The sequence below is a fragment of the Sminthopsis crassicaudata genome, chromosome 3 (assembly GCF_048593235.1).
Source record: "Sminthopsis crassicaudata isolate SCR6 chromosome 3, ASM4859323v1, whole genome shotgun sequence".
Lineage (NCBI taxonomy): Eukaryota > Metazoa > Chordata > Mammalia > Dasyuromorphia > Dasyuridae > Sminthopsis > Sminthopsis crassicaudata.
In genome coordinates, this window is record NC_133619.1 from 210,682,125 (window position 1) to 210,706,601 (window position 24,477).

A 24,477-nucleotide genomic window follows, 5' to 3' on the forward strand; every position below is an offset into this window, starting at 1 on the left:
GATTATCCTAATTACTAGTTCTGTACTCAAATTACTTTATATATATATATATATATATATATATATGTGTGTGTGTGTGTGTGTGTGTGTGTGTGTGTGTGTGTGTGTGTGTGTACAAGTGTGCATGATGTTTCCCTCAATAGAATGAAAGTTTCTTGAAAATATAAAGCATTTTTTTTGTCCTCGCACCTACTACAGTACCTGACAAATAGTAGGTTTTTAAACAAATGCTTCTTGATGGATTGATATATATATATATATATATATATATATATTTTTTTTTTTTGTTTTGTTTTGTTTTGTTTTTTTTTTTGTTAACTTAAGTGCAGCTTGGGTTGCAAGGAGAAGTCTTTAACTTCCAAAGTAATCAACATCATGTTTTTTGGGTTTTTTTTATAAAAACATATGTTATTTATTCCAACTGAAAATAATTTGTGTTTACTAGTTTCCCCAAAGAAATATAAAACTGTGTTTAAAGACTGTAACTGATGCCGTAGAAGACATAAATAATTCCCACCGCCCCCAAAAATATTTCCTTTTATAGGTAATGTTTTGACATACTCAATGATAATTATTCTTCTGTCAGACCTCTACTACTTATGTTTTTTTACTATATCTATGTAAAAATAGAGTGCATGCACACCTATAAATAGAATTTGCTTATAGATTTGAATGACAGAAAAAAAGGACATCATTTGAACTCATAGATTTAAGACACTATATAACAGTTGTATTCTTGCACAATTGTATGTAGACCAATTAAAATTTGCTTGTAAATGTCATGTAAATAATAACTAGCTATCAATGGCAGATTCCCTGTCTTTGTTATATATAGCAAGTGACATCATATGTGAAAGATAATTCAGAGTTCTTGAAACAAAACCATCAGGGAACATAATAAAGAACATTTTAAAAGTATATTAGCCCTAGATTGTAACCATTATATATTAACACTAAGGGTCATATTTGAAACTTTTAAGGCTTATATTATTAGGAAAACTTGACTATTGAAGCATTACATGCATCACCTCAATTTAACCTCATTTTTCAAGTTATTCATTTAGTAGTCATTAAAAATATAATTAGGTATATCAATGAACATGTCATTAAAATTGCATTTTGTTTTCCAAATATATTAGAAATGAGTGATTACCAATTAGACTAAGTGCTAGGAAATGAAACATTTATCACTCACAAATTCACACCTATTTATTATTAATTATGGAGGCTCTGCTCACCAGAAAGTGCCTTAGAACACAAGTTTGGTTAAGTCCACAGAAGCATAAAAGGAAAAAAGAGAGGTATGTTTTAGGGGAAGCTGCTTACCAAGTGATCTATAAATTTTGGGGGGAAAGAAAAAATTATTTTGAAACAAATTACTGATAATTTCTTTTATAAAAATTACTCATCAAAAAGCTTACCTTGTGTATAACAGGAAAAGAGAAGAGACTCAAAAAATCTCAGGATTTGTAAATTTTTTTTTTTTGACAGAACTTATCCAAGTTTAATCTATATGTATTACTGCTGTTTTATGTATTTGGAACTGATGAAACATTCAAGTTTTAAAATTGTGATATAGAAAACCACTTCATTAAAGCCAAGAATTCAAGATTTCTATGGAGACTAATATACTTATGATTATAACATTTATCAACTATCAACAGGATTGGTAAAATGATTAATCCTAATTGTCTCTGAAAACAAATAAAAAGATTATTCCATGACTGACTTTTTTTTTTCAAAAAAGAAAATTCACCAAATATTTTTCTCAAAGGATGAAATCTATTTGTGGCTTAAAGAAAAATTTTCATCAGATAACAATATGACTATAAATTGGAAAAACATAAAATTGTTTCCCTATGTTCAAAATTCATGTATTTCTAGTTTCTGACCAATTCGTAGGAAAATTACAACCTGGGAGCTATCATGGTTTTTAACAAGACTTTTTAGGACCATGCAATTTATGTGCAACCTTTTCTGGTAAAAGGCTATTATTTCCTAAGTGAGGAAAGGACAATTACCTTCCTTTCTGCTTTGACATCAAGAGAGACAGAGATACATAGGGTAAGTGCAGAAATCCTATATACAATTTTATTAACATTTTTAAATTTCAACTTATATTTATGCTTATGTGCATTATTTAAAAATAAAAACATGATTCATTTTTACTCCCACACTTAACAATTTAAATTTTAAATGATTTCATTCAGGCATTATTTTTTTGAAAAGTACAACTTTTCTTACCTTCCACAAAAGAAAAGCAGATAAATAAATTTTCATTTAACAATTCCTTTGAAAATTCACTGGGACTCAAAATTGACAAGAAAGACACACAAAATTACAAGACTCTGAGAGATGAAGGCTTATACATATAAAAAGATGTTCTTTGGATAACTCTGCCTACAACTTAATATTTGTAGAATAATAATGATTACAAGAATAATGACAAAATGTGTCATTGGAACTTGCAGATGCAAAAGATCCCTAGAAATAACAAATTTTCACTAGTGACTTCCTTTGTAGAGAAAGAAGAAACTGAATGGATAAAAATAACAAATATACATTACTTCCATAATCTTGTTGTTGCTGTTGTTGTTTTTCCACATGAGATGCATTTGGTTGTGCACTTTAATTAGTTATCATCTTTCTCTTCATACTTGCCTCATTTGGTTGTCTCTTTCTGTATTTTGCCAACAAATTTCTAGCGTCTTTGTGTCCCTCTCTACTTGTACTTTTAGTTTTTCATAATTGTTCTGGATGTAGCCCAAGATCCAGTCAAAACCACATATTATTTTTGCATCTCTTTTCTTCCCGGTCCCAGTCATTGCTGAACAAGTTTTCTAAAAACGTGATAAATATGTAAAAAGATGTAATGGTAAATGGTAAAACATGAACATTACCTAGACAAAAAATATAAGGTATTTACTCTTATTAAAACAACTGTCTCAAAATAATTGCACAATATAACTATACAAATCAACATTTTAAAAAGAATTTTTCTTTTCATTTAATTTCCAAAATTTACAAAATGTACAGTTTACATGATCATAAATTTAGTCCAAAGTGCTAATTTTGCAGATGAGGAAACTGAGAATGTTAAGTGACTTGTTTATTTATAATCATGCAGCTGGTAACTGGAAGCAGTATTCAAAAACCCAGGTTTTTCTATTTCTGAGCTCAGCACTGTATCTACTATACCCAGATTAACCAAATGTGTGTAATATTAAAACTTTAAAGCACAACCCATATGGCAACTATTATTACTATAGTCATCCTCACTAACCTATTTGAACATAAAGAAAATGAAATACAGAAAGTTCCAAAGTCTTAAAGTAATTTTAAATTTTAGAACTTCTGGGTCACCTTATATTTTGACAATTTTGCTAAGATATATATATATATATATATATATATATATGTATATATATGTTATAGATATATATATATATACATACATACATATATATACACATACATACATATATACATATATATATACATATATACATACATATACATATATATATATACATATATATATATATGTATATATATATATACAGAGAGAGAGAGAGAGAGAGTCATTTTATAACTGGATTAAAATTTACCTACATACATAGTCTATTTTTAATCAACTTTTTTTTTTACTAGAACAGTAATTTCAATGATATAGAGACCTTGAAGGAAAGAAACTTTTCTACCAACATAGCTAAATAACAGCTTTGCAACTATATTTGCAATTTTTTTTCTAGTCTACATGAAAGTCAATGTTATATAACGCATCCTTTATATGGCATAAATACAAGCTCTGAAGCAATGAAAAACTGAAAATTAAACATATATATATATATATATATATCTCAAACTGATTGCTTATAAAAGTTAATTTAATTGAAAATATATATTAAACATTCATCTACACCAAAATTCTATAGAATCAGAATCATGATTTGTCAAATTACAGTGCCTTACGATAGCCACTTTTTAAATATATTTGTCTGATTTTTCCTAAAAATAAATTCATAAAATGATCAGTAAAGACAGAATGAGGGATAAAGAACTTACAATTTGACAGACACATTTTTGCTCAGTGGCCAGTTTGTTCTAATGCTAGTTCTTTGATTAAACATTCTTCTGACAATGCCCCTTCTTTATCCTGTTTATTTGCTAAATCTAGAAAATAAAAATAAGATTTGATTTTATAACAAGCTTATTATCAAATAATTTTAAAAATCAAGCCATTCAAAAGCATCTTAATATTTATTGGTGTGAGAAATACTGAAAAGTTAATGATTCCACAGAATGTTATAAGCTTCAAGGTAATGTAAGATAACATATGTAAATACCACTGATCAGTGGATTTCCAGAATATAAGAAATTAAGCAAAGTTACATTTCCACGGAACAATTAAATTTCAATCTCTCAGAATTTGTAAGCAAAAAAGGTTGGGGATCTAGGAAGGCTCAGATGGACTCAGCCAATCAGAAAGTGTCTATGGTTTTAAGAAAATCACATGCTTCAGACAATAGCTGATCCTACTTTCTGCCATTCTTGTTTTCCAATTCCAGGTCCCATGAGATTCTGACATTTCGGGATTCACTCTTTACATTTTTTGTTTGAGTTGGATGTTTTATAATTTTCTCTGCTCATCTACAATCTTGCAACCAGGTCAGAATAGCTAACACTGCTGTAGATTCCTCCCTGTAGATTCTCTGCCACTGGGAATGTAAACCACCCTGTGGAGCTCCCACCACCCTGGCTCTACATTGTCTGTGCTGGCATCTGTGCTCAACCTGCTTGAGCTTGGCCCACTTTTCGTTTCCAAATGAAACAAACCTTTTCTGGAAATCTTTGAAATTACCTTCTGCTGGTAATTTGTTGCACTCCCAATATTCATGGATTCTGCAAGTCCAGAGCTAATTCAGTGGCTGGGTCAGAAAGAGGCTCCACCCCCCCCACCCCCCCCAGACCTTAACGTTTTTTAAAACACATTTAAAGCAGAGCGATACATACAGAGGAAAGGATGGAACAGAATCTATTATTCTTCTGGTGAAGTACAAAGAAAAAAAAAAAAACTTATGGGTAGCCATCCTGATCTCAGATCAAGCAAAAGCAAAAATTTATCTAATTAAAAGAGATAAGGAAGGAAACTCTATCTTGCTAAAGGGTATCATAGTTAATGAAGTAATATCAATATTAAACATATATGCACCAAATAGTGTAGCATCTAAATTCTTAAGGGAGAAGTCAAAGAAAGTTGCAAGAAGCAATAGACAGCAAAACTATAATAGTGGGAGAGCTCAACCTTGCTCTCTCAGAACTAGATAAATAAAACCATAAAATAAATAAAAAAGAAGTTAAAGTAAATAGAATACTAGAAAAATAGATGTGATAGATCTTTGGAGAAAATTGAATGGAGACACAGAAAGGAGTAGATTTTCTTCTCAGCAGTTCATGGAACCTATACAAAAATTGACCATATATCAGGACATAAATTCCTCAAAATCAAATGCGGAAAGGGCAGAAATAGTAAATGCATTTTTTTTTCGGATCATGATGCAATAAAAATTACATTCAATAAAGGGCCGGGGAAAATAGACCAAAAAGTAATTGGAAACCAAATAATCTCATCCTAAAGAATGAATGGGTGAAACAAAAAATCATAGATACAATCAATAATTTTATCAAAGAAAATGATGAAACGATAATGAGACAACATACCAAAAAGTGGAAATAAGGGGAAATTTTTATACCTATAGAGGCTTACTTGCAGAAAGTACAGAAAGAGAAGATCAATGAATTGGGTTTGAAACTAAAAAAACTAGGAAAAGAATAAATTAAAACCCCCCCAAGCAAATAGCAAACTTGAAATTCTAAAAATAAAAAGAGAGATTTAATAAAGTTGAAAGTAAAAGCTACTGAATTAATTAATAAAGAGTTGGTTTTATGAAAAAATGGACAATATAGAATTACCGCAAGATGGCGGAGAAGATACACGCAACTCTGTGAGCGTCCTTATTCTCTCATAACCAATTAGATAAATTCAGCCTCAAAAATAGCGCTGGACTGATAGAAACCACAAGGGACTGGAAGCACTACTTACCAGCTGAAGAGAATCTGGAGTTTCAACAGGAAAGATCAGTCCCCAGGGGAGGAAAAAAAAAAAAAAAAAGAGGCCAGCACAGATGGTTGGGTGGTGGCACACTGCACTGATTTGCACTGAGGAGGGCTCTGAAATCAGAGAAGCCACTGAGATAGAGGAATCTGGCACAGGCTGTTAGCTCTTCTCTGCTTATAAAACAGCAGTTCAGAAGAGAAATCAAGCCACCTTAAAATTTTAAAACCAGATTAGATCTTCCCCAATCCCGGAGGTGACTCAGCAGATCTCAGCACTGTGGGTGTGGCCGACTTAGGCTGTCCAGGCTTTCACCTGGGAGTAGTTAAGAGATTGAGAAGTGGGTGTACACGGCCCAAGGAAACACACAGTGCCTTGCTTGGCTGAAGGCTGTGGGAACTCAGCCCCCGGGAAGTCCCAGAGAAGCGGAACCTTTGAACTAGGGACCGCGGTTTCAGGGCAGACACTTCCAGTTTGAGCACAGGGGCTCTCCACGTCACCTGCTGCTGATATCCACACCCCCACCAGGACGCATAGGCCGGCTTTGTGTCGCCTTTACTGTTCAGTCTCAAACCTCAGGGAAGCCGCTAGGACACATAGTGCTGCCCTCAAAGCACAGCAGTGCTAATCACCTGTGAGGCACTTCCAAGGAGGGGGTGGGGAACTCTCTCCCAGAGCTCTCTCTTAGCTCAGGCGCAGGAGCCGCTGCATCCATCCAGTCTGGGAGGAAGCTGGTAAAGAAATAAATAAATAATTTCCTACCCCAGGGACAGACCCCAAAAGATTTCTTAATCATGAGTAAGAAGCCAAAAAGAACCATTGACTCATTCTACACAGAGAAAGAGTAGGTATCCAACACCGAGGAAGTTAACAGCAGAGAGTCAGCAAATAACAACCTAAAGGGGAACGCTACCTGCCCTCCATCACATAACTCTCTCCTGGAAGAGATTATTAAAAAGTTAAGAGAGTTTGAAGAAAAATGGAGAAAGGAAAGGGAAGCTATGATAGAGAATAACAACATTCTGAAATTGGAGTTGGAAAAAATAAAGAATTCACAGGAGATGCAGGGAAATAAAATTTGTGAATTAGAAAAGGTTAAAAATCACAGGAAAGTACGATTTCTGAATTGGAAAAGATAAAAAAGTCTCAAGAAAATAGAATTTCTGAATTGGAAAAAGAAAATAATTCTCAAAAAAAATTAGAGAAATGGAAAAAAATTCAATAGAGCAAAATAATTCATTTAAAAACGAAATTGGGCATTTACAAAAAGAACTAAAAACTGTGAAAGAAGAAAATAACTCCTTAAAAGTCAGGATGGAACAAATAGAAATGAATGATTCACTGAGAACCCAAGAATCAGTCAAACAAAACAAAAAAAAAAAAAAAAAAAAAAAAAAAAAGCTAGAGAATAACGTCAAATACGTATTGGGAAAATATATAGGCCTGGAAAATAGATCTAGGAGAGATAATCTGCGGATCATTGGACTTCCCGAAAACTACAACCAAAAAAAGAGCCTAGATTCTATTTTACCGGAAATTATCAAAGAGAACTGTCCAGAGATAATAGAAACAGAAGGGAAAGTAGATGTCGAAAGAATTCATCAAACTCCTTCTGAAATAGACCCTAAAAAAAGAACACCACGGAATATTGTGGCTAAGCTGCAGAATTACCACACAAAAGAGAAAGTCTTGCAAGCAGCTAGAAAAAAACAATTTAAATACCAAGGTGCCACAATAAGGGTCACCCAAGATCTGGCTGCCTTCACATTAAAAGATAGAAGGGCCTGGAACCTGATATTCTGTAAGGCAAAAGATCAAGGATTGCAACCAAGAATGAACTACCCAGCTAAGTTTAGCATCTTTTTCCATGGAAGAAGATGGTCATTCAATGAAATAGAGGAATTCTATATGTTTCTAAGAAAAAAAACAGACTTAAACAAAAAATTTGATCTACATCCACAAGACTGAAGAGAAACAGAAAAAGGTACACAGAACCCTTGAGAACTGTAACTGTTGTGTGTATATAAAAAGTACGCATGGATAATTTGATTCTACTGATATAAAAGAAAAAGAGGGGGGGTGTAGTAAAGGGAAGGGGGTAGTTTCAGAAAAAGGGGAAGGAGTGATAAAAAGAGGGAAACTACATCCCAGGAAGAGGCATAGAAAATACACCATATCTGAGGGAATTTAGTGAGGGGGAGAATCATTGTGTGAATCTTACTCTCATCAGAAGAGGTTCAAAGGGTAAATAATTGACATATTTGTTTTTCAGAGAATTTTCTCTCACTTCATTAAAAGGGGGAGAGGAAAAGGGAAAAGGAGAATAAGGAAAGGGACTTGGAGGGAGGGGGGAGGGATACAAAAAAGGGAGGGCTGCGTGTCACAAGGGGCGTCTATAAATTAAATATTGGGGAAGGGGTTGAAGGGGGTCAAGGGAAAAAGCATATTCTGGGGATAATATGATGGCAGTACATACAGAATTAGTAATTTTAACTGTAAATGTGAATGGGATGAACGCTCCCATCAAAAGGAGACGGATAGCAGACTGGATCAAAAATCAGAGCCCTACAATATGTTGTTTACAGGAACACACACTTAAAGCAGGGAGATACATACAGAGTAAAGGTAAAAGGTTGGAGCAGAAATTATTATGCTTCAGGTAAAGCCAAAAAAGCAGGGGTAGCTATCCTTATCTCAGATCAAGCAAAAGCAGAAGTTGATCTAGTTAAAAAAGATAAGGAAGGAAACTATATCCTGCTGAAAGGTAGCATAAATAATGAAGCCACATCAATACTAAACATATATGCACCAAGTGGTATAGCATCTAACTTTCTAAAGGAAAAGTTAAGAGAATTGCAAGAAGAAATAGTAAAACTATAATAGTGGGAGATCTCAACCTTGCACTCTCAGATTTAGACAAATCAAACCACAAAACAAATAAGAAAGAAATTTAAAAAGTCAATAGAACATTAGAAAAACTAGGTATGATAGACCTTTGGAGAAAACTGAATGGCAATAGAAAGGAATATACTTTTTTCTCAGCAGTTCATGGATCCTATACAGAAATTGACCATATATTAGGACATAGAGATCTCAAAATTAAATGTAGGAAGGCAGAAATAATAAATGCCTTCTTCTCAGAACACAATGCAATAAAAGCTACATTCATTCAGTAAGAAGTTAGGGGTAAATAGACCAAAAAGTAATTGGAAAATGAACAATCTCATCTTAAAGGATGACTGGGTGAAACAGCAAATTATAGAAACAATTAATAATTTCACCCAAGATAATGACAATGATGAGACATCATACCAAAATCTGTGGGATGTAGCTAAAGCAGTAATAAGGGGAAATTTTATATCTTTGGAGACTTATTTGAAGAAAATAGAGAAAGGGAAGATTAACGAATTGGGCTTGCAACTTAAAAAGCTAGAAAAAGACCAAATTAAAACCCCCCAACCAAAAATTAAACTTGAAATACAAAAATTAAAAGGAGAAATCAATAATATTGAAAGTAAAAAAACTATTGAATTAATAAATAAAACCAAGAGTTGGTTTTATGAAAAAGCCAATAAAATAGATAAACCTTTAGTAAATCTGATCAGAAAAAAGAAAGAGGAAAATCAAATTGTTAGTCTTACAAATGAAAAGGGGGATCTTTCCACCAATTAGAAATTAGGAAATTAGAGAAATAATAAGGAGTTACTTTGCCCAACTTTATGCCAATAAATTTGATAACTTAAGTGAAATGGATGACTTCCTCCAAAAATATAGGCTCCCTAGATTAACAGAGGAGGAGATAAATTGCTTAAATAGTCCCATTTCAGAAAAAGAAATAGAACAAGCTATTAATCAACTCCCCAGGAAAAAATCCCCAGGACCAGATGGATTCACATGTGAATTCTACCAAACATTTAAAGAACAATTAGCCCCAATGTTATATAAATTATTTGAAAAAATAGGGGATGAAGGATTCCTACCAAACTCCTTTTATGATGCTAAAATCTTAAATAAGATGTTAGCAAAAAGACTTCAGAAAATCATCTCTAGGATAATACACTATGATCAAGTGGGATTTATACAAGGAATGCAGGGCTGGTTTAATATTAGGAAAACTATTAATATAATTGACCATATTAATAATCAAATTAATAAGAACCATATGATCATCTCAATAGATGCAGAAAAAGCATTTGACAAAATCCAACATCCATTCCTACTAAAAACTCTTGAAAGTATAGGAATAAATGGACTATTCCTTAGAATAATCAGGAGCATATATTTAAGACCATCAGTAAGCATAATATGCAATAGAAATAAACTGCAACCTTTCCCAGTAAGATCAGGAGTGAAACAAGTTTGCCCACTATCACCATTACTATTCAATATAGTACTAGAAACTCTAGTCTCGGCAATAAGAGCCGAGAAAGAGATTCAAAGAATTAGAGTAGGAAATGAGGAAATCAAACTATCACTCTTTGCAGATGACATGATGGTATACTTAAAGAACCCCAAAGACTCTGCTAAAAAGCTATTAGAAATAATTCAGAATTTCAGCAAAGTGGCAGGATACAAAATAAATCCACATAAATCCTCAGCATTTTTATATATCACCAACAAAATGCAACAGCAAGAGATACAAAGAGAAATTCCATTCCAAACAAATATTGAGAGTATAAAGTATTTGGGAATCCATCTACCAAAGAATAGTCAGGAATTATATGAGAAAAATTACAAAACACTTGCCACAAAAATAAAGTCAGATTTAAATAATTGGAAAGACATTCAGTGCTCTTAGATAGGCCAAGCGAATATTATAAAGATGACAATACTCCCCAAACTAATCTATTTATTTAGTGCTATACCAATCAGACTCCCAAGAAACTATTTTAATGACCTAGAAAAAATAACAACAAAATTCCTATGGAAGAATAAAAGGTCGAGAATTGCAAGGGAACTAATGAAAAAAAAGTCAGAGGAAGGTGGTCTAAGTGTACCTGATCTAAAACTTTATTATATAGCAGCAGTCACCAAAACCATTTGGTGTTGGCTAAGAAATAGACCGGTAGATCAGTGGAACAGATAAGATACAAAGGACAAAAAAGGGTACATCTATAACAATCTAATCTTTGACAAACCCAAAGATACCAACATTAGGGATAAAAATTCATTATTTGGAAAAAAACTGTTGGTAAAACTGGAAATTAGTATGGCAGCAATTAGATATGGATCCACACTTAACACCATATACCAAGATAAGATCAAAATGGGTCCATGATTTAGGCATAAAGAATTAGATAATAAATAGATTAGAGAAACAGAAAATAGTCTGCCTCTCAGACCTGTGGAGGAGGAAGGAATTTATGACCAGAGGAGAACTAGAGATCATTATTGATCACAAAATAGAAGATTTTGATTACATCAAACTAAAAAGTTTCTGTACAAACAATACTAATGCAAACAAGATTAGAAGGGAAGTAACAAATTGGGAAAATATTTTTAAAAGCAAAGGTTCTGACAAAGGTCTCATTTCCAAAATATATAGAGAACTGATCCTAATTTATAAGAAACCAAACCATTCTCCAATTGATAAATGGTCAAAGGATAAGAACAGACAATTCTCAGATGATGAAATTGAAACTATATCCACTCATATGAAAGAGTGTTCCAAATCACTACTGATCAGAGAAATGCAAATTAAGACAACTCTGAGATACCACTACACACCTGTCAGATTGACTAAGATGACAGGAACAAATAATAATGAATGTTGGAGGGGATGTGGGGAAACTGGGACACTAATACATTGCTGGTGGAGTTGTGAAAGAATCCAGCCATTCTGGAGAGCAATTTGGAACTATGCCCAAAAAGGTATCAAACTGTGCATACCCTTTGACCCAGCATTGCTGCTATTGGGCTTATATCCCAAAGAAATACTAAAGAGCAGAAAGGGACCTGTAGGTGCCAAAATGTTTGTGGCAGCTCTTTTTGTTGTAGCTAGACTGGAAGATGAATGGATGTCCATCAATTGGAGAATGGTTGGGTAAATTATGGTATATGAAGGTTATGGAATATTATTGCTCTGTAAGAAATTCCTCCAGCAGGAGGAATACAGAGAGGCTTGGAGAGACTTACATCAACTGATGCTGAGTGAAATGAGCAGAACCAGAAGATCACTATACACTTCAACAACAATACTGTATGAGGATGTATTCTGATGGAAGTGGAAATCTTCAACATAAAGAAGATCCAACTCACTTCCAGTTGATCAATGATGGACAGAGGTAGCTACACCCAGAGAAGGAACACTGGGATGTGAATGTAAATTGTTAGCACTACTGTCTGTCTGCCCAGGTTACTTGTACTTTCGGAATCTAATGCTTATTGTGCAACAAGAAAATGGTATTTACACACATGTATTGTATCTAGGTTATATTGCAACACATGTAAAATGTATGGGATTGCCTGTCATCGGGGGGAGGGAGTAGAGGGAGGGGGGGATAATTTGGAAAAATGAATACAAGGGATAATATTAAAAACAAAAACAACAACAACAACAACAACATGTGGTTCTGCACATATATACTGTACCTAGGATACACTATAAGATATTTAATATGTATGGGGAATGCCTGCCGTCTCCGGGAGGGGATGGAGGGAAGGAGGGGAAAAACTCGGAACAGAGGGGAGTACAAGGGATAATGTAAAAAAAAATTACATATGCATATGTACTGTCAAAGAAAATGTTATAATTATAAAAATTAATAAAATAAATAAATAAATAGATGATTACCATTTATGGGTATGTGAAAAAAAAAAAAAGAAAGAAAAAGTGGACAACATAGATAAGCCTTTATTTAATTTGATTATAAAAAGGAAAGAAGAAAATAGAACTGTCAGTTTCAAAAAATGAAAAGGAAGGACTTTCTACCAATGAAGAGGAAATTAGAGCAATAATTAGGAGTTACTTTGCTCAACTATATGTCAAAGATTTTGAAAACCTAAGTGAAAAGGAAGAATATTTTAAAAAATGTAAATTGTCCAGGTTAACAGAAAAAGAAATAAATTATTTAAATAGCTCCATTTTAGAAGAAGAAACAGAACAAGCTATTAACTCCCTAAGAAAAAATCTCCACGACCACATGTATTTACATATGAATTCTACCAAATATTTAAAGAACAATTACTTCCAATATTATATAAATTATTTGAAAAATTAAAGAAAGAAGGACTCCAACCAAATTCCTTTTATGACACAGATATGGTACTGATACCTAAACCAGGTAGAGTGAAAACAGAAAAAGAAAATTATAGACTAATTTCCCTCATGAATATTGATGCAAAAATCTTAAATGAAATATTAGCAAAGAGATTACAGAAAGTCATCCCTAGAATAATACACTATGACCAAGTAGGATTTATACCAGGAATGAAGGATTGGTTTAATATTGGGAAAATTATTACCATAATTGACTATACCAATAAACAAATAAGCAAAAATCCTATGATTATCTCAAAAGATGGAGAAAAAGTATTTCATAAAATCCAATACCCATTGCTATTAAAAACACTTGAGAATATAGGAATATATACTATGTAATAGGGGACAAACTAGAATCAATTCCAATAACTTCGGGGTGAAACAAGGTTGCCCTGTCTCACCATTACTATTCAATATTGTATTAGAAATGTTAGCTTTGGCAATAAGAGGGGGGAAAAAAGACATTAAAGGAATTAAGAGTAGATAATGAAGAAAGCAAATTATCACTCTATGTAGATGATATGATGGTATTCTTTGAGAATCCTAGAGAATCAAATAAAAAATTACTAGAAACAATTCACAAGTTTAGCAAATTTGTATGATACAAAATAAATCCACAGAAATCATCAGCATTTTTATATATTACCAACAAAATCCAGTGGCAGGAGATACAAAGAGAAATTCCATTCAGAATAATTGTGGATAGTATAAAATACCTGGGAATCTGTCTGTCAAAAGAAAGTCAGAAACTACAGGAACACCACTACAACACACTTTCCACACAAATAACATCAGATCTAATCAGTTGGAAAAATATCAAGTACTCATAGGTCAATCAAAAAATATAATAAAAATTATAATACCACCTAAATCTTCTCATATGTCACTCTGCAAGGAAATATATCTATTTTGTAGTATATTAAATGAAGCATAATAATTAGTAGGGTAGTCACAATTATGTTACTTATTTCTCAGAATCTCCTAAAAAGACCAATATTTACTATTTAGTTCTATTTTTTCTGAGGAAAAGAAGGCATTGTATAAAGTGGTTTCTTAATTAGCCTAAGTTTCCTTCTCCATATTTTCAAAAAGAAAATGTTTGCTGAATTTTTCTGATACTTCATCTCTTTTTAGAAAGCTATCAGACAGCTTTCACTGGGGAACAAGTCAAGCTTCTCTTATTTAACTGAGGCAGGGAAATGCAAACAACAACAAAAAGCAAAATAAATTAAACTTTTCTTTATTATCTCCACAAATGACTGTAGTAAAACTTAGTAAAAGGAAATCATTTGTGTTACTTAGAAGAAAAAGAAATATGAAAGTCTGACTTCAAGAACTCAAACAATGAGCAAAAGAATTTGAGCTTTGAAGGGATAATCATAAACCTATTAAAGAGATAGAAGAACATGAGTTTTCACAATTAGCTCTCATTTACAAAATATAATCTACATTTGGGAGATATCTACATGACATCCAAAGGCTTCAGGAGACTATTACTAATTTGCTCGATGTGTTTAAAAATTTGTTCAGTAGGAAAAATGATTGTTAGCTTCCATGAGAAGATTCTGTCTTCTTAAAAAGGAATCTAGCTTTAGAAAAAAACAAAACAAAAACAAAACAAAAAAAAAAAAAAAACCAAGCAGAGCATATTAACAAAGGCTTAGATGATTTATTAAAAGAAATTAAAAAGTCTTGAATCTCAGCAGCCTGCCATGTTCTAACAATTCCACAATATTATGTTTGTATATTGACACAATAGCAACAAAGCTGAAAATTCATTGCAAGATATTCATTTCTCATGGGCTTAAAGTTGCTGGAAAAGATGTGTCTGAAAAAGTAAATGATATGTTTCAACAAAGGAAATGGGAAGTTTTAAATGAAAGTTTGCTCACAATAATCAACATCACTAAAATTTTATCTGATAAAAGATTTAAGACATCTTTTTATTCAGACATCACTTTTAGTGTAAAAGCAAGGAGGAAGCAAAAACAAAACTGAAAAGGTGATGATGACAGAAGTATTGTGAAAAAACTAAAGAGGAATTCAAACAAGCTATTAAGGACAGAAAAAGAAATCTTTGCAGGGTTTTGTGCTGCTGCTGCTATCCATGCCACAGTTCAAAACTTAAGAATCATTTTCAGAATTTTCTGCTATTATACTAATTGATGTGTCCCAAATTTCAGTGTCTTCTCTCTTTTTTTTCCATTATATTGGGACATATAATACATACTTAAGGATTTAGAAAAATTTTAAATTCTGACATCTTTCAGCATTAATATAATAGTTACAATACTCATTTAAGCTGAAGAAGATAGTATAAGATATAGGTACATTTAAAAATGAAAAAGAATCTTAAGTTACTGAATTTCTTTCTACATTAATTCACTCTTACTCTATGTTCTCTTACATCAGAAATCATGCTTATTGCAATTTTTGTAATTCCAAATCAGCAGGTATATAACACTTGGCACAGCATATTCTCCCAATACATGTTAAGTAAATGATCATTTCTTAAAACTACTATAAATGTAGAATTGTAGTATAGTTTCAATCTCAATTCTACATTTATAGAAGTTTTAAGAAATGATCATTTACTGTGTAAACATATTTGAAATGGAAAATATTGAAAGAAACTCTCTCAAGACTTCCATTAAGATTCAAGAATTGCATTAAATAAAGCAGTCTGACCTGAGGTCTCAATGAGCTTAGTACTGAATAGATACTATAGGTTTGTAATGATCAGTTCATCCTGGGATAATTACATCCTAGGAAAATAAACATAATCCTCAGACAAAACTTATTTGTATCATGAAGTCAATTTATTAATCATGGACTACACTTCAAATGAAGTAGTGACATAAAAAATAGAAGACTTGCTTGAAAACATTATCTACTTAAGATAATTCTAACCTTCCTGATGGGTAGGGTCACTCAAGAAAATTCTTTAGTAAACAAAAAACTCAGAATGAAAGGAGTTAGATGCTTCTGATGTATATTTTCTTCAGGTTATAATACCTTGAGAAATTACACTTCTCTTGCATTTCTGAAAGCATTCCTGCTCTTTAATACAATACTAATGATATGAGAGATACTCTGACATTTTCTAACTCTCCAATTATTCCTTAAAAATCTATGTTTAAACCTGTTTTAGGGCATGTTGTTATTCAGTTGTGTCTACCTCTTTGTGACCCTGGACCATATTGTCCATAGGGTTTCTAAAAGAATGGTTGTAAGAGTTTTTTTGTTTTCCTTCCTAGTGGGTTAGAGCAAAGAGAGGATTCAGTAACATGCCCAATGACAGTAACACTCCCAAGTACTGAGTATCACTGAGAAGTATAGGAGTCTATAACAGCAATTTGCCAGAAAACTAGCACCCTCTAAGTACTTTAATAACACATTTATATTAACTATTTATGGAAATATGTTCTAAGACAAATCTTTTCATGTCATGTTAGTATTACTACCATAAACAATGATTATACATTGACACATAACTCTGAAGTTCTAAGAAGTTGCTGTGATGTACTAGGAATAAATGTTCCCAAACTTGTTTTTTATCATTTTTTTATTTAGCTGGCAGAAAATTTCCCTTTCAACTTGTCTTTTCTCATAATAGCATTAATGGAACATTTGTTTCATATTTTTTCTGAAATTATTCATGGTATTAATTATTATAATTAAATGAATCATTTACACAATTTATTTCCCTAATGTTATTAGATATAGGAGAGAGATTGATTCTAGATTTGTGGTTTCATTCTTTCAGCACAGAAACACCTTCTGACCACAAAAGCCATAATCTCCTCTGTCACATATAGTCTAAGAAAGTTGCTTTGAGGCACTAGAAGATTAAGTAGCTTCTCAAGGTCTCACAGATTGTATATTCTTGGCAGAACTTGAACCCTGACCTTGTTGGTTAGCTTTCTCTATTCATCAGTGATGATACCTTGTACTTTTTTAAATGGTACATAAAAAGTAAGAGAATTACACATGAAAATTCTCATTTATAAACTTTCTACTTTACACATTTGTAATGATACATTATAAATTTAGTCAACAGTTCTTGGAAGGAAACAAAAATACTGTAAAACTTATGTGATTCTGAGACAACAATAGGATGGATATGATGTTGCTGTTGTTTTTGAAATCATGGCAAAGGAAAAGAACTCATTAACTGAAAACCCATGATCATTTGACATAACATAGAATTGACTTTTGTTCTATGTAAAGGGAAAGGAAGGAGGCAGATTTCTTTTTCTTATGAAGCCCTTTGAAAAAGCCCATTTAATAACAATGATGATAGCTAACATTTATATATCGCTTCCTGTGTGCTAAGTGCTTTACAAATATTACCTCATTTGATCTTCACAACATCAAGATAAGAAAATAGGCAAACAGAGGTCAAGTGGCTAAGGCTGGATATGATCTAAAGTGGTCCTGACTCCAGGTCCAGCACTCTATAGACTACCCCCGCCCAGCTGCCCCATTTATACCTAATATACTAATTAAAAAGCACACCTATTCACTTTTCGAGACAGGCTATCAGGTATGCTACTTAATCATTTTTCATTAGCACATTGCATATTGCTGCATATACTTGAAAAAGATTCACAGGATTCTTTAGCTACAAAATAAGGGATCTTACCTATCATCTAGTCTATCTCCATCCTTTTCTAGTAAGTAAACTGTGACCCAGAGGGAGTTGCCCAAGGATATATTATACATACCAAATGAAGTTGCCTCAAAATGACGTTTCTATTGGAAACATTTAAATACATACATATACATACATATATATATATATATATATATATATATATATATATATATATATATATATATATATATATATATACATATATATATATATAAGTATATATATATATATAAATATATATATATAAATAAAGATATATATATATATTTGTATATATTTATTGCATGTATAAATGACATATAAAATTATACACATACTATACATATGAAACAATTTTAATTAAATAATAGTTAAAAGCAGTGAGATTTTGTTGTATTCTCTGCTTTATTACAATAAAATTAATAGTATTCATATTTCTCATTCTTTACATTATTTCAAAGAATTTCAAAATTAACAAGCATTTATTAAACACTGAGTCCTCTACTAATTACTGCAGACATAGTTAAAAGTGAAACAATCTCTATTCACACAGAGTCTATTTCAATTAGGGAAAATAACATGAACCCATGGTAAGCAAATACAAAATATAAACCAAAAGTAAATACCAAGTAATTTCTTAGAGAAAATGCTAGCAACAGGGGGAGCAAAGGGAGAGAGTTGGGAGAAAGTCTCCTATAAATAGTAGTCCCTTGACGAACTATGAAGGAAACTATTGAATTAAATTTTGAAAGAAGCTAGGGATTCTCTCTGATAGAGGTGACAAGGGGAGTTCATTTCAGATTCAGGACACAGACTATTCAAAAGCACAGAGAAGGGAGGGGATGTTCTGTGTAAGCAAGAAGATCAATCTGGCTGGACTTCAGGCTGGAAAAGTAAGTTGGAGAGAGGTTTAGGAGGACTTTTGTCATTTTATTTTTATCTTAAGAGATAATAGGAAACTTGTGAAGTTTTCTCAGCTGGGGAGTGATATAATCAAATCTATTCTTTGGGAAAATCACTTTAGCAGTTATATGGAAGATGGATTGTAGAGGAGAGAGTCTAAAAAGGAGGTGAAGAAGGCTTGAATATAGCGAATTGAGTGTAGAGAAGTGCACAGATATGAAAAAAAGTTATGAAAATAGAATCAACAAGACTTGGAATTGGGCTAAGAAAGTAAGGAAGACTGGAAAGATAAAGATGACTATTAAGTGATAAATCTGGGTTAGTGTCAGAGTGGTACATTGATCCAAATAGAAGTTCAAAAGAACGGTAAATGGAATAGAAAATTCTCATAATATTTGTCCTGTTTCCTAATATTGACTTGAACCACTTATTTTTCCAGGATTATTATGCTCCTCTATATGCATTGAACGTTCCTGTCAAACTTAGCCTACTTCACATTCTCTAAACACAACATCCCCTTCATAGCTCTGCCTTAAACAACCTCTCCCTTACGCACAGAAAATTTTGCCTCTTCCCATTTGTCTCTTAGCTTTCTTCATAGGTTGGTGCCAGTGTCAGTTCCTATAGTATGACTTTCCTACTTAGCTCTTACATCATTTTGTATATATTTATATTTTACTTACATATACACATTGTTTTCAACCCCTTCCAATATAAACTCCTAGAGGCCATGAATTATTTACATTTTATATATCCCCAGTATTAGTATTTGTTATATAAGCAGGAGCTTAATAAATGCTAAGTGACTAAGAAAAGATATTATGAATATTGTGGTATTACTTAGCAACTGACATATGGACAATTCTCTTCTGTGTCTGATGAATTTGAGATACCTATGGGATATCCTAATTAAGATATTTATCAGGTAGTTGACAATGTGGGCAATTCTTTTCTGTGTATGCTGAATTTGAGATGTCTACAGGATATCCTAACTGAGATGTCTAGCAGATAGTTGGAAACATGGGATCAGAGTTCAGCAGATATATATTATTAGGTCTGGATTTGGGAGCAGACTAGAACATCAGGAGTCAAATGAAGAGAAAAAGGGACAGAACAGAACCTTAAAGGACACTGTCACTCAAAGGGGAGGGAGATATTTGATGATGCATCAAAGGACACAATTATAAAGAAAGCCAGGAAATAGCAGTAATATGGAAGCCAGGGAAAGAGAAAGTTTTTAGGAGGACTGCTCACCAATAGTGCCAAAAATATTGGCAGGGAGAAGGATGGGGTGCTGAGAACTGAAAAAATGACTATTGGGTATAGTACTTAAAGAGACTGTTGGTATTCACATACTTTGACCTAGCAATTCTACACCAATTAACTCAAAGAAGTCAAACACAGAAAAATCCCATTTATACTAAAATCCTCATAGCAGCATTCTTTTGATAGTGAAAATTAAAAAACAAAGTGATACCCATCAAGTTGGGAATGGTTAAACACTGATATGTGAATACAATATTACTGTGCCTCAAGAAGCACTAAGAGGGAGAGATTCAGAGAACCATAAAATACGTGAATTAATAGTCAAAAAAAATCAGCAGAAAAACAATATAATCACAGTAATATAAAGGAAACCCCCACAGAAAGGCAGATAGATTCAGATTAAATGCAATAGCCAATACTGATTCCAAGATACAAGAATTCCATATCCCCTCCTCTGAGAGGACATATACTACACATGCCAAATTTTATAAACACAGATGTAGCTGTATCTGGAAGAAGAGAAAGGATTACAGAAAATGACCATGATTAAAAAACACACCATAAAGGCATCAATAAAATTTTAATAGTATTTCATTTTTCCAAATGCATGTAAAAGTAGATTTCAATATTCATTTGTGCCAAACTCTGTGTTCCAAATTTTTCTCCCTCTCTCACCCAACCTCTTCCCAAAGAAGTATGAATATGATATAGGTTAAACAAATGCAATTCTTCTAAACATATTTCCATATTCATCATGATGTGCAAGAAAAATTTCATCAAAAGGGGTCAGTAATGGAAAAAAGAAAAACAATTAAGCCAATAAACAACACGAACAACAAATGTGAAAATATTATGCTTTGATCTACATTCAGTCTCTTCAGTTCTCTCTCTAGATACACATGGCAGCTTCCATCACAAGTCTATTGGAATTTCCTTGAATCACCTCATCGTTGAATAGAACCTAATCCATCATAGGTTTCTGAAATCAGCTGGCTCATCAGTTCTTATAGAACAATAATATTCCGTTACATTCACATACCAAAATGTATTCAGCCATCCACTCAATTTCCAGTTCCTTGCCACTACAAAAAGGACTGCTGCAAACATTTTTGCAATGTGGGTTCTTTTCCTTTTTTTATGATCTCTTTGAAATAAACACCCAATAGACAGGCTACTGGATCAAAGGGTATGCAGAGTTTGATAGCCCTCTGGGCTTAGAACCAAATTGCTCTCCAGAATGGTTGAATCATTTCACAAGTCCACTAACAGTACATTAGTAGCCTAGTTTTTTTTTACATTCCCTCCAACATTTATTATCTTTTCCTATTACCTTAGCCAATCTGAGAGGTATGAAGTGGTGCTTCAGAGTGGTCTTAGTTTGCGCTTCTTTGATCAATAGTGATTTAGAACATTTTTTTTTCATTTGACTTAAAATGGTTTCAATTTCTCCATTTGAAAATGATCTGCTTGAATCCTTTAACCATTTATCAACAGGAGTATAGCTTTTACTCTTATAAATTTAAGTCAATTCTCTGCATATTTTAGAAATGAGACCTTTATCAGAAATTCTGGCTGTAAAAATTTTAGCTGTTTCCCTTGTGCTCTTGATGGCACTGGTTTGGTCTGTGCAAAATCACTTTTTATTTAATGTCATCAAAAGTATCCATTGTGCATTTCATAACGGCCATAAATTCTTCCCTTTTCCCATAGATCTGAGAGACTATACCTTGTTCTCCTAATTTGTTTATACTATCATCCTTCATGTCTAAATCATGAACCCATTTCAAGTTTATCGAGATATAGTGTTGGATGTTGGTCTATGCCTAGTTTATGCCATACTATTTTCCAATTATCCCAGCTTTTTATTTGTCAAATAGTGAGTTCTTATTCCAGAAGCGGGAGTCTTTGGATTTCTCAAACACTTTATTACTATAGTCATTGACTAGTCAATAAAATTTAAAAAAAAGAGTTGTTTGGAAACAAAAAGAAAAAAAAACAATAGGAAAAAGTTTAAAGAAATGACAAAAGCAAAAGGAGGCCTTTCCTTTCTTTTTTAAGCCATAGAACTATTGATATTATAGGCACCAATGACTGAAGGTAGAAGACAGAATAAGCTCCTGGAATGGATAGGATCAAAATCCAAACATAAGGACTGAGTTTGGGAATAAGAAAAATTTCCTCCTACCTATAGTAGGAACAACATAAGAAGAGAGAGCAGATAATATCACATCATTTTTCCATCAGCTTGGTTTGACTGAAGTTACATCATATTAAAATAAGCTCATCATCTGAAATCTTCTTACTATCGAGATTGAATTAGGTGTTGTATCTAGGTTATACTGTAGCATATGTAAAATGTATGGGATTGCCTGTCATCTATGGGAGGGAGTAGAGGGAAGGAGGGGAAAATTTGGAAAAATGAATACAAGGGATAATGTTATTAAAAAATTACTCATGCATATATACTGTCAAAAATATAATTATAAATTAATTAAAAAAAAAAAAAGGATTAGGTGTTGATTCTCACCCAATCCTCACTTACCTCTCCCCGCTGACTATTGGAATGGAAGGCAGTGCTCCTTGCCTGTCCTCCCAAAGTCTCCCTTTCAGGACTTTCTAGCTCATTTCATTTTCCATCTGCTCTGCTACATTTCACTCCAGCAATATTGTGCCTCCCACCAACTTTCTTATTGTGTCCCTCTCCCCTTGTCAGCTACTTTTTGTCTACTCTTTCCTCAAGAGACTATAAACACTGGAAGGGCAAAGACTGTCTCTTTTTAAATTTGTATTCCTAGAATTTAGGATGGTGTCTAGAAAGAAAAGAAGGCAGATGGCCAGGATTGATAACTGGCAGTGCTGTAATTGCAGTAAGATAACACAAAGGATTCAAGTGTGAAGAACAATATATAATTAAATTGGTCTAGTATAACAGAGCATCTTAATTTTTTTCTACTTGAGATTCATTTTTCACCTGAGAAATTTTTATATATAAAATTATATAATTGTAATTATGTATAATTATACATATAATTATAATTATGTATAATTTACAAGTGCTACACTTTCTACTTTACTTCCTTCCTAATAAGACCTTTCATGCTTACTCAGTGCTTTTAATTTGTGTATAAAAGACTAAAAATGGGTATTTAGATGGCACAATAAGACTGACAGATCTAGATTTAGTGAGATCTGAATTCAAATTCAGCCACATTCACCTTTTAGTTAGGTGAAGCCGAAGCAAGTCATTTAACTCTGTTGGCTTCAGTCCTTTCACCTGTAAAATGTGTTGGAGAAAAAATGGTGCCAAGAAAACCCCAAATAGGGTCACAAATAAAATAATACATAATTATATAAAATATAAGTTATATATAAAATTATATAAAGTAGGTGAACAAATCAAACATCTACTGATAATAAATCATAATTGTACAACTCCCATGTTTGGTTTTGAGACTTCATATGTCATTTTAATCCACAGTTTAAGAAGCTGAGAACTCTAGGGTGAAGAATGTGATTGATTTCATCTAGACTTTAACATATTAAAAATGTATAGGTATAAATTTTATATGAATAAAGAACAAGTTATTCTCTTGTACTTTATTCCAAATATAGTGATTTGGAGCAAACATTCCTTTATTCACCATTACATGAGACATGAGAAAAACATTTGGAATCAGTGAGAAATAACCTCTAATATCTGTTTCAAACCTCCTAAATGATTTTAAGTTAGTTACTCTTTCTAAGCCTCAATAGTTCTCTCATTCAAATAAGTTTAGAAGCAAATTCACTGTCAAAATTTTATAATGTCCTTTGTATTAAACTGTACAAAAATTCACAACTTAGAATTAAACTAAAACAACTTGCAGTATATCACCCCAAAATGAACAATAGTAGGTAAATTAATGAACTATAAGAATTATTTTGCATTGTATTGAAGGACTGACTTAAGAGTTTAGAGTAGTAAAAAATAAAATAGCATATAGATAGATACATGGATAAACACACACACATACATATATATGTATGTATTTATAGGTATATATATATAGAGAGAGAGAGCATGAAAAAATAAACTCATTTAACTGCCATTGTTATTCATAAAATCTATGCAAAGTGGGTTCAGTATGATTGTAGACCAATTTCACTATTCTCTATTAATAAAATTTCAGTGGTTACAAATTAGTTTTAATTCAGTTTAATTTAGTTTAACCCCTAAAGAAAAAAAACACAAATACCATTTACAGAATTATTTTTTGAGTGAAAAATTGGCAGAAAAAGACCTAACAGTTAGGTATA

At 32.4% G+C, this 24,477-nt stretch overlaps 1 protein-coding gene and 1 pseudogene across 1 annotated transcript in view; one reads left to right on the top strand and one right to left on the bottom strand.

The window, feature by feature from the left end:
* Positions 1-24,477, bottom strand: part of LOC141560987 (uncharacterized) — a 423,935-nt gene that overhangs the window by 387,752 nt on the left and 11,706 nt on the right. The window contains exons 5-6 of the mRNA XM_074299860.1: positions 4,066-4,173; positions 2,662-2,840 (exon numbers count right to left, since the gene is read on the bottom strand). Of these exons, the coding sequence (XP_074155961.1) occupies positions 2,662-2,825 (164 nt within the window). The 5' untranslated portion in view covers positions 2,826-2,840; positions 4,066-4,173. The remainder of the gene's footprint in view (positions 1-2,661; positions 2,841-4,065; positions 4,174-24,477) is intronic.
* LOC141561983 (syntaxin-19-like) lies at positions 5,980-15,538 on the top strand (annotated as a pseudogene).